The 19564-nt window shown below is 40.5% G+C and overlaps 1 protein-coding gene across 1 annotated transcript; it reads left to right on the forward strand.

Moving 5' to 3' along the window:
* Positions 1 to 713: 713 nt before the first annotated feature.
* BBS7 (Bardet-Biedl syndrome 7) lies at positions 714 to 19118 on the forward strand (the record flags this gene model as incomplete). Its single annotated transcript, XM_010159487.1, has 17 exons — positions 714 to 776; positions 1607 to 1782; positions 2403 to 2589; positions 2851 to 2923; positions 3817 to 3933; positions 5501 to 5634; positions 6342 to 6426; positions 8077 to 8179; positions 8752 to 8944; positions 10455 to 10529; positions 11646 to 11711; positions 13694 to 13833; positions 14829 to 14993; positions 16055 to 16164; positions 16272 to 16375; positions 17814 to 17937; positions 18982 to 19118. Coding segments are annotated over 17 exons (2052 nt in total), but the record flags the coding sequence as incomplete, so codon positions are not given.
* Between the last annotated feature and the right edge of the window lie 446 nt (positions 19119 to 19564).

Below are 19564 nucleotides of genomic sequence, written 5' to 3' on the forward strand. Positions count from 1 at the left end.
CCGACTGCGGGGTGCCCGGCCCCGCGCTCCCCTTCCCAGGGGATACCCTTCTCCAGGGAATACCGGCCGCTGTGGCGAGCTAGCGCTCTCCTGGCTACAGCCAGCGCCACGGCGTAGGGGGAAACTGCAGCCCCGTTCCTGGAAAGTTTGGGGAAAAAATTAGGAAGAACTAAAAAAAAAAAAAGCCTGAACGTGTATTTGGAAAACTGGCCGAACCAGTAAGGAATTTTCAGAACTTAAGGCATTGCTGACACTGCAGAGAAGTTCTTGCCTATGTCTCTATTTCTGTTTTGCTAAGGTGGAATGTAGAGGAAATACTGCTTTTTTCATTCTCCTTGGTGGGAGTTCAAGCCGAGGAAACTTGGGTCAGGAAAACTCAATAGAAATAACGGTGCATTTTTTTTCAAATAGTAAGTTCTCAGTCTAAAAATACAACTGCTGCCGAATGTGCTGCCCTGGAGTGTCCCACCTGATGCTTGCTGACCTTTACGCAGGAAAAGGATTGTCAATGCAATCGCTTAAACTATTGCTCTTAGGCTTTAGTGGCCTATCTATAGCGGTTTATCTGGCACACTCCTATACAGCTGTGTAAATTAAGTACCATAGAATTTAAAGTACTTAAATAAAGAAAAATATGATTTACACGGGAAAAAAGGTCATTTAAAAATATTTATGCACGTGACAAAAAACCATGATGTATTATACTTTTGAAGGTGGTGGTCGGAGATCAGGATGGGGTCGTTATGTGTTTTGGCATTAAAAAAGGGGAAGCTGTGGTAAGTGGCACTGTTCCATTTGAATTTTAAGTTTTTTAAGTATTCTTCCTAATGAGCTTTGAAAGTCTGTTTTATTGACATGGGAAATAAGGTACCTGTGGAAGGTGTGTGCACTGATACCTAGGTGTGATGAGAGCACGCTGATTTCATACCTGAACAAGCATGAGGTCGCCCACGGCTGCAGGCAGACTCTAGTGTATATCATGACCAAGAAGGTTGTTTAACACCTTTTGCTCTGCAGTTCAGTTGGGCTTAAGCCTGTACCAGTACTCCGCTAATGAATCACTGTAGGTTTTTGTCCACCCACAGTGGATCAGTCACCTTAGGGGATTTTGACAAACTGCTTTTTATGAGGCTAGACTTCTGCCCAGCTTAATAAAAAATGGTCATTTTATTTTACTTTGTCCCCTTGAGAAAGTTTGTAGCCAGCTCATAAGGACCATGGAGCAACACCAAGAAATCCATGTAGTCTTCTGGAACAAGAATACAACATGTAAAAGGGAGTGAGTGAGTGAGTGCGCATGTGCATGTGTTTCTTGGAAAAAATCCCACCCACAAATAAACAAAAATCAGCTACTAGCAGTGCTGAAAGTTTGCTACGGATGAATAACACTGAGATAATAAACCCCTATTTTATTTTACAACTTTTTATATTTATTGATTTATAAAATGCTTTGACGTTCTGAAATGTGATGATTGTTTTTATCTGCACTTAATCCACAGTATCCTTAGTTTTGCCAGAAATCGTAAAGTGGTTTTATCATATTTTATGTTAAAAGATTACCATAAATATGATATTGTGGTGATGAAAATGGCTTTTCTGTTTACAGCCAGTGTTCAAGACACTGCCAGGCAAAAAAATTTCAAGACTGGAGTTGGGAGGAGCTCTTAATACACCACAAGAGAAAATTTTTGTGGCTACAGGGTCAGAAGTTAGAGGATTCACAAAAAGAGGGAAGCAGTTTCTTTCGTTTGAAACTAACCTCACTGAAAGCATCAAAGCTATGTATGTATGATATTTTGCAATTTTTTCGTCGCTGTAGCACATTGTTAATGATTTTTATGAATTCTTTTTTTACTGTATTGTGTGGTAACACTTAAGTGCCAGTCCAGCTTTAGCTCGTGCCATGGCGTGTAGGAAGGAACTTAGGAAGTCGTGGTGAAGTCTAGAGAGCATACGGGGGCTTGGGAGGGGCCTGGGGGCGCTCACATCGGTGCAGATGCAGGTGAGCAGAGCTGGGGTTACTGCCGTAGCGTGTCGTGTCCATACGCCCTTCCTGTAGCAGAACAGGAACAACTGGGGGATTTTAGTGTTTTGGATCGTGAGATAAGAGGCTGCGAGATATAAACTGTCTTAAAAAGAACTGATGTCATCAAAGTATGTTAATGATGTTTCTGTAAAGATACTCTCGGGGTTTTGTGTGAAAGCACAATAGGAGATTCGAGAGCCATAGAAATTGTACGTTTTTAGCATCCCTAAGAAACTTCTTTAATAGCCGGAACGGCTTGTAAGGCCCACTCGCGCCTTGAATCTGCAGTCAGTAGTGTGTGCCCATAGCAGGGCTAAAAGCCTCTCGCTGCAGCCGTACTGGGAAAACGCTACAGGAAGTGTTTTCTTTTTCTCAGGCATATTTCAGGAGCAGATCTCTTTCTTTGTGCAAGCTATATCTATAACCATTACTGTGACTGCAAAGATCAGCACTACTACCTGTCGGGAGATAAAATCAACGATGTTCTCTGCCTTCCTGTAGATAAAGTCAGCTGCATTACACCGGTACTCGCATGTCAGGATAGAGTCCTCAGAGTTTTACAGGTTAAAATACCTGCTTGTTTGTTTTATGTATTGATGCTGTAGAACTGGACTAATTCTTAAGGGGCTCGGCATATGGTCACGGTTTAAATGTCATAAGGATAAGTGTATCGTATCTTACTTGACAGTGTTGCAGTCTATAATGCTGGTGCACTTAGATATATATAATATTTTCAAGGAAAATCATGATTACAGACTTGCAAAATGAGGATTAATACAACTACTATAAATAGGCTCCTTCAAGATAGTTCTCTTTGTCTTTAGGGGTCTGATTTACTGTATGAAGTAGAAGTTTCCGGACCTCCTACTGTTCTTGCTCTAAACAATGGAAATGGGGGTAACGAGATTTTTAAATATACACATAACTGAACAATGTTATTTTACTGTATTTGTTAATTACGTTTTGCCTTGATTTTTAAGCTGATGTTAAAAATGCAGCAGGAAACTCTGAAGTCATTTCTTACATGCAAATAATATATGTATGACTGGTTTAGATGGTTCTGAACTGTATTCCTGTTTAATTGAAAGCCTCTTACAAGAGCAGTGAGATATAAGGTGGTCTCATTGTGTAAATGTGAACTGGACTTTTAGGGGCCTGTTCAGGGTTTCTCTTACACGCTGATTTCCATAACTGGAATCGTTGGTTGCATCTGTCCATGTGTGGATGAACATTTTAAGCAGAGCTTACATAAGCTTGATTCTTCCAGTCTTAGTTTAAAATAGTTTGATAATCCTTCCTGCTAATCTGTTCTAACCTGAAAGAAATCCCCTTAGTGTGTTAATCTGCTGCTTAATTTAGTTTCAGTTGGACTCTGACAGTGACTCCCAGACCTGGTTTGGGAAAGTAGTTCTTACTTGCATATGCTTTGGCACGACATTCGGTATTGGACCCGTGTTGTGAATGAATCTCTTTGGTTCCCTTCTGTAAATGCAGTGTAATAGCCTTTCTTTGCTGACATTTCAAGTGTTGGATTAGAATGGTCTGTAGGCAGAACTCCAGCACAGGAGGACATTCATACACAGAAGAGTTACAGCCATGGAGAAATTATCAGAACAGGTGCAATTTTCGCGTATTTATTTTGGGGTTTAAAGCCTGACACTTCTCTTACACAATACTGATGTTAGTATTTTCTTTTTCCCTCGGCCTCTACAGTGTAACTACACAGTACTTTCAAATTTTTACATTTCTGTCCTTGATTTTATTGATCCTAATTCAGTATATGTGTTTAGGTGATTCTGGAGAAGAAATTGTGTATGGAACTTCTGATGGTAAACTGGGTCTTATCCAGATTACTGGTTCCAAGCCTATACCTAAGTGGGAGATTGGAAATGAAAAGAAGAGAGGAGGTATGTGTGTCAGTATCGCATTCTTTAGCTTTCCATCATATCTGAGGCTTTGTTACAAGTACAATAATCAGGAAATCTGATTCATAGATACTTTGGAAGCATGTTGTAATTATGTCAGTATGTGATGTTCATTCTTCTGATTGTCTTATAAATAATTCTAATCAGTTTGTCTTGCTTTGGGTTTTGTGTTCACGTTATTTCTAGTACTTCAGTACAGTTTTGTTTTTACTTGGGGGTTTTTTTAAGTGGTATTTTTAAAACAGTGTTTATTCGTATGTGATTACTTGAGGGTTTTACATTTACACTTACAATAGACAAGAAAATTATATCTGCCACATTTTTCAGATGTTCAGTGGTCTTAAAGCCCCTTCAGAGGAAAGGTTTTTTTGGGTGTTTTTTTTTAAGCCATTACGAGGGTTTTTGTCTGAAAGTGGAATAAAGCTTTCACTAAAGCTCCACAGTGAGGCTGAACTCATCAGAGCATAGCAGAACACTTTCCCTGCTTTAGCCTTGGTGTGCTACTTCTGCAGCCTCTGTCAGCCCGAACTGCTTTGTAAAGGAGAACACTAGGAATAGAAATTAAAGCCCTTTCAGAGGAAAGGTTAGCATCTTCCCTGCAAGACTGGGTTTTTTTGGGTGTTTTTTTTTAAGCCATTACGAGGGTTTTTGTCTGAAAGTGGAATAAAGCTTTCACTAAAGCTCCACAGTGAGGCTGAACTCATCAGAGCATAGCAGAACACTTTCCCTGCTTTAGCCTTGGTGTGCTACTTCTGCAGCCTCTGTCAGCCCGAACTGCTTTGTAAAGGAGAACACTAGGAATAGAAATACATCTTTTTTTTTTTTTTTTTAATTATCTCGTAAAAGCTATCGCTAAATAGTTTTCTTCAAATGCTCTCTAGTATGCCCTCACTCTTCATATGAAATATGGAGTCATAAAAGTTAAATTCCATCTTCATTTTCATATGCTTGTACAAACGCTTACAGCTTTTTCCTTCTTCCATGCCCTAACTCTGTCCTGTCCAGCCACGATCAGTTGTCAGAGGCTGGTTCCACACACCCCAGTAGTGGGTTTGTCCACTGATGTGTCATGCAGCAGTACCCAGTCCAGGTCTGGCACAAGTCAGAGCCCTCTTTCTGTCACCTTATCCAGAATTGCTAACAGTCTGTTTACCAGTAGCTTTAAGTCAACTGTAGGAAACCAAGAGCTCTTGCTCCTTCAGCTTGCAAAGTTAGGGTAGTGTGGGCAGGCATGTGGTTCATCTGGGGAAATGTTTGATGCAGGAGGGTTAAAGCCCCTCCGAAGGCAGCTATTTGTACATCAGAATGGGTCTGTTCACCAAGGGAAGTGGAGCGGCCACAGTGGTTTGGAATGGGTTGCTGTAAAACCCACTACAATGCTGAGCCTCAGGCACAGGTGAGAGACTTCAGCCCTCTACTGGGCTCATCCAGGAATCGCATTAATAAAGCCTTGAAAGCCAGCCCAGAATCTTTTCCTGTGTCACTGAATGCGGCCTGTGTCTTAAACGAATAAAGATGAAGTGAACAGTTTTGTTTTCTTTTTCATTAGGTATCTTGTGTATCGATAGTTTTGACATTGTGGGAGATGGAGTTAAAGAATTACTCGTTGGACGAGATGATGGAGTGCTAGAAATCTATAATAACTTTGGGAGCGCAGATGATCCTGTCCTGCGATACGATCATGTAAGCCTGTGTTCATCCTACTCTTCTTGCCTGGGAGAAATGAATTAAAAACCCAAACCCACTGTATTTCAAAACTGAAAGTATATACAAGATCATTACTACTAAAATGTGGGCATTGTTTTTAATATCATGAGCTCTGTAATGTTGACTATATGAACTCCAAAGCAGGGTCCTGATATGTAAGAACCAGAAAGTCAAATAGTCCTGATTTGAGGAAAAATCAGAAATGTGCAGAGGGTATGTGGAAGTTCTGGCTTTTTTGGCTACTGAAACCTAATATAGTGCTTCTGTGACAGTGAAAAAAACACTCCACGTAAAGCTGTAAAGACTTTACTGGGCATAATTACTTTGGTTACGAATTGTTTAAAATAGAAGATTTGATCCATAGTGGTTATTTCAGCCTCCAGTCAGATTGCTAATTCCAAAATATTGTCCATCAGTGTTTTGCTTTAAACTGCTTTTTAATGTCTTTGTTGTGCCAGGGTAGAATGGGAATGCATTTGTTAAAACACCCCAGTTCAGCTATGATAGTCCTGAGCCAGCTTACTCTTTTGTAGGTCTCGATACTGTGCATCAGTGTAGGTAGTTTGTGGTGCTGGTAAAAGGAGGAGCGCAACCCTTAAACCCCACCCCCACACCCCGAGCCCCCCAGACTTCTAAATGGAGTGCAATGATATTTCCCTCTGCTTGAATGTGTTTATTTGAAGGCGTTGTCAGAGAGCATTGCATCAATCCAGGGTGGCTGTGTAGGAAAAGATGGGTACGATGAAATTTTAGCATCCACATACTCAGGTAAGCTTCAGATCATTTACTCACTCAGTGCCGCGCGTGGTGATGTGGTAACAAGGAAGCAGGCTGTTCGGTTAGTGCAGCTCACGTGGCTGAGCGGTTTTGTTCCAACAGATACCATTTAATCTCGTATTTACACTTCATAAATGTTTTCTGCACTTAAACTATAGTTTTTATGTTTCAAGATATTCATAACGTGTTCCCCTGTGTGAGACAGCGACTGGTTATTCTGTGGCGTAGGCTGCTGACTAGCTGTCATGAAATCATGAATGTGTTATGTCTGAAGGAATTATTCAGGATTTTTTTCCTCTATTAAAAATATTGCTAGGCATGCATATGTTTTGTTTGTTTGCTTTCCTCTCTTCTACGTGATTCCCTTCCTTTTTAGTTTCATAGGGCTTTAAATGGGGCTGATTTTGCGTTTAGTAGCAACCAAAGCTTCCCCACGTGAGGGGTCTCAGCAGCCTCTCTCTAGGATTCGAGCTGTTGTCCCGACTGTCACAGAGGCAGTGATAAACATGCTGCATATGTTAACTGTTGGGAGCTAAAATATTGCCAAGTCTCTATCTTCAGGGCTAAAAACTTAGCTTACCAAAACCTTTCATATTGAAAATAACGTATTTTGGCAAGATATAATTCTCAGTCAATTTAGAGCAGTAATGGTGTTCAGGTACCTCCTTTAAATAGTCTCTGGAAGATTAAGAGACTGTCGTACCTCACCGCATGAATTGCTCCAGTATGACAGGCTGAACAGTGCTGTGGCCAAAGTCCTCTGTGGCTTCCTTTAGCAGGGATGTTGGGAAGATCCATGAATCATAGAAGAAAGTAGAAAGAGCCAGCCCGTGTTCGCCTGTGGGTTTTCAAAGGTGAACTCTGGTAGGATGAGCAGTAGGCAGAGTTTGGCAGGTCAAGAACTCTAGCGCTTAGGGCAGTCAAAGTTACCTTTGAGGCCTGGCAGGAGAGGACTTCTCTGGGGTTTTTTAAAGTTCATGCTCCGCTACTGGGTTTTCTTGGTACTTGAAGTAGGTAGCTAAGGACTGTGAAAGACTCTGGACATGTCATATTTATGGTGCGTTTTGTAATAATGCTACCTTCCTGTTTGCACGCATTAGAGGAGGTAACTAGAGCTATAAACAGCCACTCAAGGCTGCGTATCATACCGGAGGTGTCAGATTATAATCAACTGGTATTTGCTTTTATAAGTAAATGTAATTAAGTAAACAAAAAGAGGATTTTTTATTTTCCACTTCAGCTGGCAGTATTCGGTTTCAAAGCACATTGTGCAACATACAGTTTGCTGTAAACACATTGCACAGCATTTTGTTTTCAGCTGTAGTACTGCCAATTATTCAAGGTTTTGTCAGAGAAACAGAATTGAGAAACAATGTAAACGCTCGGTTAAAAACTGATGCAGAGGGATTTATTGCTCAAAGTACTTAATGAAAAAGAATGGTTTCCAGTCTTGCAAGTTAAGAACTTCCATAAACAAATCATGCTCAGTGTCTAGATTAATCCTCCAAAGAAAAGATTGAATTGAAGTCTTGATTCTCTCTACCCAGTATCTGGAACAAACACTGCTCCACACATACAAGAGCTGAGTACAGACTTTTCTTTATAGCTTATAAGGAATATAAACTTCATATATTGGTTTAGGCTGGCTGACAGGACTGACTACAGAACCTGTCCATAGAGAAGGTGGATCAGGTGAAGAACTAAAATTAAGTCAAGAAATGCAGAGCAAGATTTCATCTTTAAGGTAATTGCACTAGAAAGACATTTAAATGGAAGAATTGAAATGTTAAAAGCTGAAATGTCATTTTTCCTTCGTGTCTTACTGGACTTTCTGTATCATTAATGTATCTAGAAGTAGAATCAAGCCTTTTCAAGGTAGAAATGAATCACAGCCTCATTTCACAGTCTCTTTCTAGCTTGTCTTCACGTGATGATGTCTTAATGCCTCCTTCCTCAGTATCAGCACGATAAGATTCCCTTCTTCCATGCTGCTTATAGCTTCTAAAAGACAGCAGGAAAGTACTCACTAGTATATAATTCAATATGTGTTGTATTCTTGAAGGAAAAAAGTTGTCCTTTTCCTGTGACTCATAGAAATCTCTTTTGACAAGATACAGTAGAATCTACATTTTCGTGCGATACAGTTTACATTTTCTCTTTATGTATGTATAAGAGGAGTAACCAGTCACTTCTGTTTGCAAGATTGTGGACAGAAGATAAACATGATTGCCTTGCAAGCTTTATCAGCTTAATTTCTAGGGCAGCTTTTATAGTTTGGGTTTTTTTAAGACATTATATGTGGCTTCCCTTTTCTAGGAATGAATTGGAACACCTACAGATTAAAGTTCTTCAGGAACGTGAAAAATACCAGCAGTCTTCTCAGTCCAGTACTGCTGTTTCATCAGTACCAGCATTTAGTGTGAATGATAAGTTTACATTAAATAAGGATGATGCTAGCTACAGCCTCATCTTGGAGGTACAGACAGCTATAGATAATGTCCTGGTACAGGTGAGTGTGATGGTGTTCTTGTTGGCTTTCTTGATGTCTAAATAAAACATCCAGAGACTTCCTAGTTTAAAAAGCAGAGTTATAATATCCTAGGTATAATAGGATTTGTAAATGGCTGAGTTGTTGTAAGAGGGAATTGAAGTGTGTAGCCGTGCACTGTTGAAGCGACTGTTGGAAATGCTTGTTAGGAAACAGGTACAACTTAAACTTTTATTGAACAGAGCAACGTTATGCTACCAAAATAGACCAAAATGCCTGCTGTACTAGCAGGTTTCTGTGTAACTTGTGTGTTTGCCTTTGCATCTCTTTTTCCTTATTTAAAAAAGCAATTAACTCACTAGATCTTAAATGAGGTGCAGATTCTCACTCACTGGTGAAGTACCCCGTGTAGTGGAAGACTAATGTTAGAACAGTATGGGCCACCTGTGCACTTGCAGGGTGGAACCACATCCCATTTGTGTGCAGTTGGTGATAAATACTCCTGCCAAGCAGAGCAACCTTCATTAGTTACTGCTCCTACTGCAGCGGCTGACAGTAACGTTAGCTGTGCTCATCAGGAAGAGTGGTGGTACTGAATTACCTTTTGGGATGTGCATGGGGAGAAAAATGTGACGAGGGAAGAATTTGTGAGGTAAATTTGCCGTAACAAAAGGGAGAGAACTACTGGGGGATCTCATTTATCACTTCTTAATAAAAACCTTATTTTTATTAAGGATGTTATTAGAGTAATGTTAAGCTGCAGCTCCATACTATCTGCTGTTTGCATAGCTAAGTGAAGAATAATGAAACTGTTTAATCTGTCCCTGAACTTGATGTAGAGTGTAGAATTTACGGCTTTTTCTTTAAAGAAATATCAAGCAGTATCTGGTATTCCTCTGCTGTGAGAAGGCTATAAAACTGTTTTTAAAATACTTTTTTAGGAAGTGTTGCATATTCCTCAGTGTTTCCTGACACTTCTATGAAGTTATCAAGCAGTATCAAATCAAGTAATTATTCTAATACCCTTTAATCTCATTTTTAAAACAGTGTTAGATTTTAATTCCAGTGAAAACACATCTAGATAAGAAGTGGCCTGTGTCAGAAGCATTACTGTAAGTAAAAGGATCATTAACAATTATCTAATATGATCCTTGGTTTCTCGAATGAATACTGTAACCCCCCCTATTAAAACAGGGAAGCACTTCAATCATGAATATGCGTCGTGCATATGAAGGAAGTGTGCATTCATGTCTGCAAGATGTGAATGTACTTTCATGCCTGAAAGGTAGTTACACATCTTACACTAAAGTTGTTGTTGCCAGCCACGCAAGTTCAGGACTCCATAAGAGAATAAGAGAAATATCATTGTGTTACGCCGGGGTTAAGTAGTAAACTGTGTGTGTGTTAGGCTTTTACCTCTTGGATGAAGCAATCCTTGCCTCTCCTTTATTAAAATAATTGGTGACAGTTAGAGGGTAAATGCATTAGAAGCTACTGAGAAACCTAAGCTCTTTATTTTTCTTTTCTGCAGAGTGATGTCCCAGTAGACTTGCTAGATGTGGATAAAAATTCTGCTGTTGTTAGTTTTAGCAGTTGTGATTCTGAGGTAAGTGAAACAAAAGAGATTGTATTTGTACAGAGGACACAATGAAAGCTCTTAATACTGTATATTAAAAGCAGAATTTGGATTTATATAGTTGTAATACTAAATACATGGAGTTAAACTACTCATTTCATCATTTTGAAGAGCTCAGCTTCATTAGAGATACTACAGAATTCGGAGTTAGTGGCAGGTCCTGACATGTGGCAAAGCTAAATATGCACGAAAGGATGCAGGAGCAACTGCTCTGGTGCTCTTTTCCCTGCCTGATCAGAAATGTGAAAGACACATTCAGTATTGCTCTCTTCTCTGGATTTGCCAGTATCGCATGTATTTACTCCTAAGTAACTTAGGTGAAGAATATTCTATTTCTTACTTACGGTGTCTCTTAAAAAACACTTTAGAACGTGAAAATTCTGCTGTGAGGGAAGGCATATGTTTAAGTGCATTTTTTACATAATTATTATAAAATTAAATATTTACAGAATTGCTAGCGATGCTTAGGGCCAGGAGGACAATCTGGAAACTACCTTATGAACATCTTCTGTGAAGTCTTCTTCCTTGTAACGGTCCTCTAAGTATTTTTGTTTTAAGAACAAAATTTGCACCTCATTGGTCTACCCTGGAGCTTTCAGAAACCAGCTTTTCATTTTAAGTTTCTTGTCATTCATCATGATTAATTTAGCTTGTTTTGGTGTGTTTTCTTGCTGATCTTACGTTAATTTTTGGATGTTGGACTAATACTGCAGATGAGTGGGGCAGGCTGACAGATGCATTCTTCAGATGAAAATTAGCTATCTCTATCATTTTTACAGTGATATTCAAGAGTATAAGATGCTTCAGTTGATTTCTCTTTCTATAGAGATTTTTTTTTTAATTCTACCATCATTACAATTTGGTAGATGATGGTAGAATTAAAAAAAATTTGTAATGATGGTAGAATTGAAATTAAATGGAATATTCAAGGGAACCAAAGATTACTGGTTTGTATTTATCTTTTGAAAAATAGCTGTACTTATATAACAAAAACTTTATATGTCTACAGTTAAAACTGACCAGTAGAACTTCTGTGAATCCACAGACCTATCTGCTCATATTTTTCTGTGTTTTTTCCATTTACAGCCAAATAGCAACTTTCTTCTTGCGACTTACCGATGCCAAGCAAATACTACAAGACTTGAGCTTAAGGTAAGATGCTGCAATATATTTTCCATACTAAATTAATGGTTATGTAGATCTCTGCTTAGGAATGGAGATCTCTCTACCTGGGCTGCCTGCTCAGCCCAAGTGAATGAGCAGTCCAGTTTCTACTGCTGGTGGTGTGCTTGAGAACCTTCTCATCTGGGACTTGTTGTCTGTAGGGTTTCCAAAGGCTTCTAAAAATGCCTTACTTGAGAGGAGAGCCCAGGGTCCTCCTTTAGTGTCCCTGAGGTGAAAGGAGTGGGGAGATCGCAGACACTGAAAATACTTGATTCTCGAGACAATGCGTGGAACTTCGAGCGGAGAGGGGCATGGGAAAGAAAGCTCTGGCACTGTTTGTCCTCAGAGGCCTGGGAAGTAACCAGGGAATATAGACCGGATTTGTATTTTGGAGAGGAAGCTAAGCCTGTCATTCCATGCTTATTATACTGAAGGCATGTGGGTGTTTTGGGGTTTATTTTTAACACACATTCTGTGGCGACCACCGGGGGACATAATGAAGGAAATTGTGATTAGGAAAATCCTCAACATGTACACAGGCTCTAGGTTTTGTCTTTATGTAGTCACCTAATGCTGCCGCCTCCTAATCTGATGCGTATTTATTTATGTAAACTCTCAGTTAATAGATTATCGTTAGAAATTTAAGCCTGCATGAGATGCATAAAACGTGAAGAGGTTGGGATTTTTTTGGTGAGGTCGCCGTAATGAACCTAGAGTGCAGAATTAAGGCTCTTATTTAGCAGGTCACTTGATCTCCCTGTGTTTCAGTTCCGTTATTTTGATTTAAGGATATGACCCTGACCACCTTTAATATTGAAAATACTAGGTAAAGAGTAAATAACACAGGAAAGATGAATCAAATGCATTCATGATGCACAAAAAGGGTGTTTTTTTTCTTACTCTCCCACTAAAAACACTTACAAACTTGCTGTGGTGTGTCATCAAAACACTGTACTGGCACTCTTGCGTTTGGATCCCGATGCGATGGATTCGCTCTGCCCAGGTTCTACTGCAGCCTCGCTGCGATATGTTGAGGATATCCAGTGGCTGACACCTGCCGCGTGGAGTTCGTTCTCCTTCTGTATTTCGTCTGTGCACATGCAGACAGTACAACTTTCTGAGTCTTAGTCATTTTACTTCCAAAGAGAGCTCTTTACTAACTTACTTTTATTAAAAATTTTGAAGCACGTGTCTTCTGCAAAACACTGTATTTTGAGTTCCGAGACCCTATAAAATAGGGGACGTAATCAAGGTTTTAAGCAAAGATCTGCAGTCCACTCCTTGGTTTGTATAAGTCTGGGTAGCTCTTCGGCCGACTTGCCTGGCGACGCTTCTGTTGCCTGTTGTCAGTGGCAGACTTCTTGGTGCAGTGTGTGCCACTGCTCTCACCAGAGAGGTGCTTGATGCGCTGTTGTGTCTCCACAGGTATGGACAGTCTGTGTCATATCTTGAACATGTCTGTACCTCCTGCTTGTCGGGTATTCTGAGACTTGAACTTAAATCTGGCCTCTTACTTTACCAGAAAGAGCTCAGGGATTGTTATGAAGAGATAAATGCGTATTTTGAGATTGTTTGCTCTCTTTAATTCTTAGATCTATTCTTTGCTGCCAACTGCCATAGAATGTACTTTTTCCTTAATTTAAAAAAAAAAAAGTAATGGGCCACTGAGGAATTAAAAGCAAGTTACAGACTTTTTATTTTAACTGATCATAAAGTAAGTTAGCAGTTTTAGTTTTTTAATATTTCACTCATCTAATATAGTAGCACTTCCTTGGACACTACTTCATCTAGTTTTAAAACATTCTTGAGCTGCTCTATTTACAGTAGCACTATCAAGTCAATATAATGCTATAAATATTCTTGCAGTACTACAGCTAACATATTTTGAATACCCACCAATTTTCCAAATCGTGGGAAACAAATCCTTTTCCTTCTATTCCTTTTTGTGGCTTCTGCTTTGATTTCTGCAGATTCGGTCGATTGAAGGACAGTACGGGACACTTCAAGCATATGTAACTCCAAGAATTCAACCAAAAACCTGCCAAGTTCATCAATATCAAATTAAACCACTTTCGCTTCATCAGAGAACTCATTCTATTGACCATGACAGGTATTTGCAAAGGAAAATCAATGCCTTTTCCTCCTGCACAATCCACTTGAAACAATGTTTACTCCATAAGCTTATGTATGTTGCTTTTAACCCTGAACCTACAGTTCTGAGCCTGTAGTTCCATTTTGTGGTTCTTCTGACAGAAAACGTGGATTTAATAGGTTCCTGCTTTCCTTGCCATTCTTGATCCTTGTTTTCAGGTTGTTTTTCATTTTGCTGGCCTGGGTTATAGCGCAGCCCCATGTGTTGGTAGACCTAAGGGTGTGGTAGAAAGGAAACTCCTGTGTTAGTAACCGCAGTCTTTTCAGTTTCAGCCCCATGTTCCCCTCCACCCCTTTAATGTACTTCTTTCCCATAGCTAATTTAGCTCCAAAGCTGAGCCAAGGCTGCTGTTGCCCCTTACCTCACCGTTAGGAACCTAGTATTTTATGCAATTTCTACTAGTTTCCCCACCACCACCCTCAATTAGCATCTGGTATTGCCACCACAGTGTTGCTGGCTTCCAAACACCACTGAAGGATTGAGGGAATGATACCAAACTTTTTATTTAACGTGCAAATGAGCTCCATTATGCACACATACAAATGCTGTGTCTGTGGTTTAGGGCACGGGGGAGGCTGTTTTGGCTCTTGGTCATATTGCTGTGTTGTCAGTTATTTATCTTTGTCTTAAGTTTCAGGTTTAACAACTTGAAGCGGGATGTGTCAAAACTTCCAACTAGTTTCTTAGCCAGTTCTGACATGCCTACTGTGAGATAAAACCTGAACGTACACTGTGCTTTTTGTCTTCAGATACAGAAAAGGAGCTGCAGTCCGCAATAGGGAACTACTTTAGCCAGATACCTGACTTCTTACACGTGTTGATTAAGAGGAAACTGCCATGTGGAGCTCAGCTTGTTTTGTATGGATAACCAGCGCACTGACCATGCTCCTCAGTCACTGCTATTAATCCTTGTTGTTGGGTTTTTTTCCCTTTTTAATTTCATAATGTCATAGGCCCATGAATACGCTGACACTCAAAGGCCAGTTCAGTTTTGCCGAAATTCACTCCTGGGTTGTGTTTTGCTTGCCTGAAGTGCCTGAAAAGACTCCCGCTGGAGAGAGTATCACCTTCTGCTTCCAGAACACCTTCCTGGGTACACAGCTTGAAAGTACCTACAGGTAAAATACAATCAGTAAAGCACAATGTGGCCATGCTGGGGCTTTTGTCTTGTTTGTTCTGGTCTGCAGGTACCGTTTCATGCGCATACTGCATGAAATCACCACTCCCCCCCCAGCCTCATCAAACCCTCCCACTAAAGGGAACAGGAATCTCTCTTAAAAAGGAATGTCAGACATTAGCCGGGGTGAGCACTACCCAGTAACGATGCAATCTGTAACTTGAATAGGCTTTTTCTTGAAGCTGATCTGAAAAACAAAATAGCCAGGAAGGAAAACATTGATAAAATTTTAGGATGATGGCTTGCTTTTAGACTTTAAAGAACCTAGCTAACTAATATAGTGAAGTTATTTTGTAATGCCAGTTGTTTTCCCACTTCCTTTTTTGTGTATTGAGGAACAGAAATAAAAGGCATTTAATACTCATGCAAACAAAACTGTGACTAAAGATTAAACTGAATTCCTTTTTCTGTAACTTAGATTAGGCAAATATTCTTTCTGTGTTTAATACTCTGTTCTCAAATTAATTAGTTACACCTTTCTTCAGCAAAGTATGTACATCCATCTGAAAATGGAACCTTAAAGTGGGGGGAAACCTAATTGTTGTAATTAACAAATTCCAACGCGCTCCCAACCTACCATATCTGTTGAGTATTCATAATGTAGGAAGCTGTCTGGTGGCTTTTTTTGCGAGGGGAAGGGGAGAGTGGGGTTTTCTCCCTTCTGGTACTGCAGCTTGCTGTTTGGCTTCAAGGTATCACAGTTGGAAAACTCAGGAGAAATGAATGCAGTCAGAGATCTTACTTGTATAACCTTAGTGCCATACAGTAAAGACAACTGCTGTGTGCATACCTCAGATTTGTGTCTACTGCTTTGTCTTACTGGAACAAACTGGTGTCTGACAAGATGACGTGGGGAGTAGGGAAGGAGGGAAGAGCACAGCTGTGTTACAATCGCCTGATATATGGAGAATTGTTTTTACAGGCCTTCTGTTATAATGTAGGGACAAATGTAATGTGTGCATGTGTGTAGTTTGTTCTTGTAAACGTTTTCTTCCTTTATAGAAAGGGTGAGGGATGTTTTAAGTCTGACAATATTTCTACAATATCCATCCTAAAAGATGTGCTTTCCAAAGAGGCTACTAAAAGGAAGATTAATCTCAGCATATCATATGGTAAAACTTTCTTCTCTATTTTGTTATCCTTGATTTAATTTTATATCCTTAAAAATGGAATATGTAGTATTCAGTTGCTGCTTGTTTTTTTTTTTACTCCCTACTAGACGTAAATGAAGAGTCTGTGAGGCACACATTAAAGCTTATCCACCCTAAATTAGAGTACCAGCAGCTGTTGGCCAAGAAAGTTCACTTAATAGATGCTTTGAGAGTAAGTATCTGAACCTCTGTGGAAGGATTTTTATGGGGGATTATGTTAGATACCAGGAGACAAGGAAAGTTCCCATTTGTACTGCATAACTAGTGAGTAACACGCAGGGTTACTGAGTGATGCTGAGGATGCTTACATCAGGCAGTAGGAGGCAGCCAGCTTTATCATCTAATATTTGCTTTCTGCCTGCTGTTATTTTCCAATTCCTTCTTTGTCTCTTTCCATTAATCTGTAAAAGTTGGTTTTTAGATGTAGGGTTGATCATCCAGGCTAGATGTGACTTCCCTGCTTTGGAACTTCAGCCCAGTGTGTTGTAGTTCCTGAATTATCTGCTTTTTAATCTTCTGCTTAATACCTTGCCCAATGGTTAGTCTTTGGGAGGTACCAGTTAGGCAGCTTCTCTCAGTCATTGGACTTTTTCCAACAACCAGGATTTTACTGTCAAAAACTGCATTATCTCTTTTGATGTTATGGGGTTTGGGTTTGGTTTTTTTTGAGGGGGAGGGGAGATGAAAATGGACAACCAGTTCCTTCTTGTCCATTGGGGGAGTTAAATGCTAGTTGTCGGAACTCTTTAGTTAGTAGAAAAACTGACCACTGGTGAGCATAGTAGTCAGTCTTTATCACTAAAGGTTTTTTACTTGGGCTTGATTTGGCAATCTGAGGAGGTAACAGAGAATTGATTCTTAATGCACCATTCTATTTGTGGAACATCATTATTATTGCACGTCTTGTTTGGTTTAGGCTTTTTTTAGGCAGCAAATCATCTTTGACGAATCTCTTTTGGCAATTTTTTTGTCACTGTTTTTTTTTTTTGGATGGCAACTTATTCACAGGCAGTAAAATAGTCTGATGATTGAAAGCTGTTATCCCAGCAGACTCAGGAACCACAGCTTAATTACCTTTCGTCTAGGAAAGAACGGTGTTTCTGGGGGCACAGAAAGATTTATAGTACCGACCAGCTTCAGTTAGTCACATGGTAGACTGAGGCATTTTAGAAGAGGTATTTCAAACTTTTTGCCTTCACGAACTGAGTGATTCTTTCAGAGTTTACTTTTACTCTGAAAGTGAACTCAGAGTAAAAGCTTTCTAGGCATTTGCTTATTCTGAAAGTGAAGACCTGGTGAGGGCTTTGAGCCTTCATTCAGCCTGATTCTGTAGGGGCTGTGCTGTAGCATGAGCCTGTCCTGGCAGTACTCGGAGCTGGAAGCTCTAGTGCACAGGAGTTTGAGAATCTCATCTATGACAAGTAACATCTGACGTTTCATTAGAAGACTAGAGAATGAGGCACTTGGAAAATAACTCTTGCTAGTTTGAAGGGGATTGCCTTGTCTCTGAAGTACTTCCTCCTGTCAGACCCAAGCTTAATTTCTTCTTACTTTAATGCTCTTATGGTTCTTAACTGCCATTAATTACTGTGTTTCAAAATGTCTTTGAGGAATTACAAGTCCATGAAGGAAATGTGGACTTCCTGCTCCCAAAATACCGCAGCATTTTGGAAGAGGCAGATCAGCTGCTGGAGGAATACAAGAGACAGCCTGCACATCTCGAGAGACTTTATGGTTTGTTGACCAATTCAACCTTTATTTAAATGCAGCTTAATGTCCAGAGAGCATGCTGGACACGACTGAAATAGTTGTGAAACCAGTATTAGCAGAAGTGAAATAGTTAGGTGAGTGGGTACACTTGGGTGGCTTCAGGACAGCAACAGGTATGTCAGTACGTCTGTCTGTCTGGTTGTACAGCCGAGGCTGCACGTTCATATAATGGTTTGGATCGTCAATATCTGAATCACAGAATGGTTTGGGTTGGAAGGGACCTTAAAGATCATCTAGTTCCAACCCCTCTGCCATGGGAAGTGGCAGGTGAGGTGGGAAGACCTAGCACATCATGAAGGTGGCTTGTATGCTACTACAAACTCTGAGGGACTCTCTGAAGGTTCCCAAGGGTGGTTCACCTGAGAACTTGTAAAATTGATTTGGCACTACAAGCCTGTCACTGAGAATAAAAATACCAGGATTATTTGCAAGATACTTTTCTACTTTTTGTTTAATAGCTTCTTATATTGGGGTGATCCTTGTCTTTATGGACATGATTAAGGGTTGTATTCAAATGCAGGATGGCATTTAAGAAATGGGTTCAAGTTAAATGAGTGATTAAGTTTCAGAGTGGTTGTGTTACAGAAGAATGCTCGTGGGGTGGGTGGGAAGGGAGACTCTAGAAGACTCATTTAGTGAAGGGAATTCTGTAACCTAGTGTTCCCCATACAGCTTTCAGCTCAGGATCTCTGCCAGACACCAGCTTTAATAGGCCTCTGTGTATGCGGCATAAGCAGAGTCCTCGTTGCCCATCCTGTGGTAGTTCCTCTCTTCAGTGTTTCTAAGGCAGAAATCCACACTTTGGCATGAAGCTGGAGTCTGGGCTGTTCTAACAGCGGGTTGGGTTTGTTTAAAAGTGTATCACTACTTAAAATGTGAAGTGTAAAGAGTCTTGCCTCTAAACTCGGAATTGGCTGGAATAGTGGGTAGGTAATAACAAGTTAGGAGTAGAGGTATCTGACTTGGTTTCATTGGGAGATACTAAGTCCTGGGATTTTCCCTTTGCAGGTATGATCACGGATCTCTTCATCGACAAATTTAAATTTAAAGGCACCAATGTGAAAACCAAAGTTCCTCTTCTTCTGGAGATTCTGGATGGCTGTGATCAAGAGGGACTAATAGCTTTTTTTGAGGCTGCAGCTTGACGAGGAAAAAGCAGTGTAACTTTGTTTTTTTTAATCGGGGCGGTTCGGTATCAAGCCCAAAACACTCTTTAAGAAAACCACTTTTGTTGTGCTGTCCGCTCTTGGGTTTTATTCCTGTTGATTATCGTACTGGGTGCAGCGGTCAGCAGCTGGAGCTGTGTACGCTGAACACGCGCGGTTTCCGTGTAGGCGACCTTACACCTGAGGCTGAGCACGAGGTGTGAGTGTCAAACACCGCTTTGGGCAGAAGCGCGCTCGGTCCTGCTGCCGAGCGCGTGCAGCGGCCCCTTTTCCGTTGCCAGAAGGTACCAAGAAGGTGGTTGGCAGAGGTGTCCCCAGGCGTAGGGGAAGTTGGTGTGAAGTTGGTGTGAAGGTGGTGCTGCGCCGGGACAGGGGTTGAGCACTGCGCCAGCCCCGCTGTGGCGGGGGTGCGGCCGCCGGGCGGA

This window comes from Eurypyga helias, unplaced genomic scaffold (assembly GCF_000690775.1).
Source record: "Eurypyga helias isolate BGI_N326 unplaced genomic scaffold, ASM69077v1 scaffold43159, whole genome shotgun sequence".
Classification (NCBI taxonomy): Eukaryota; Metazoa; Chordata; class Aves; order Eurypygiformes; family Eurypygidae; genus Eurypyga; species Eurypyga helias.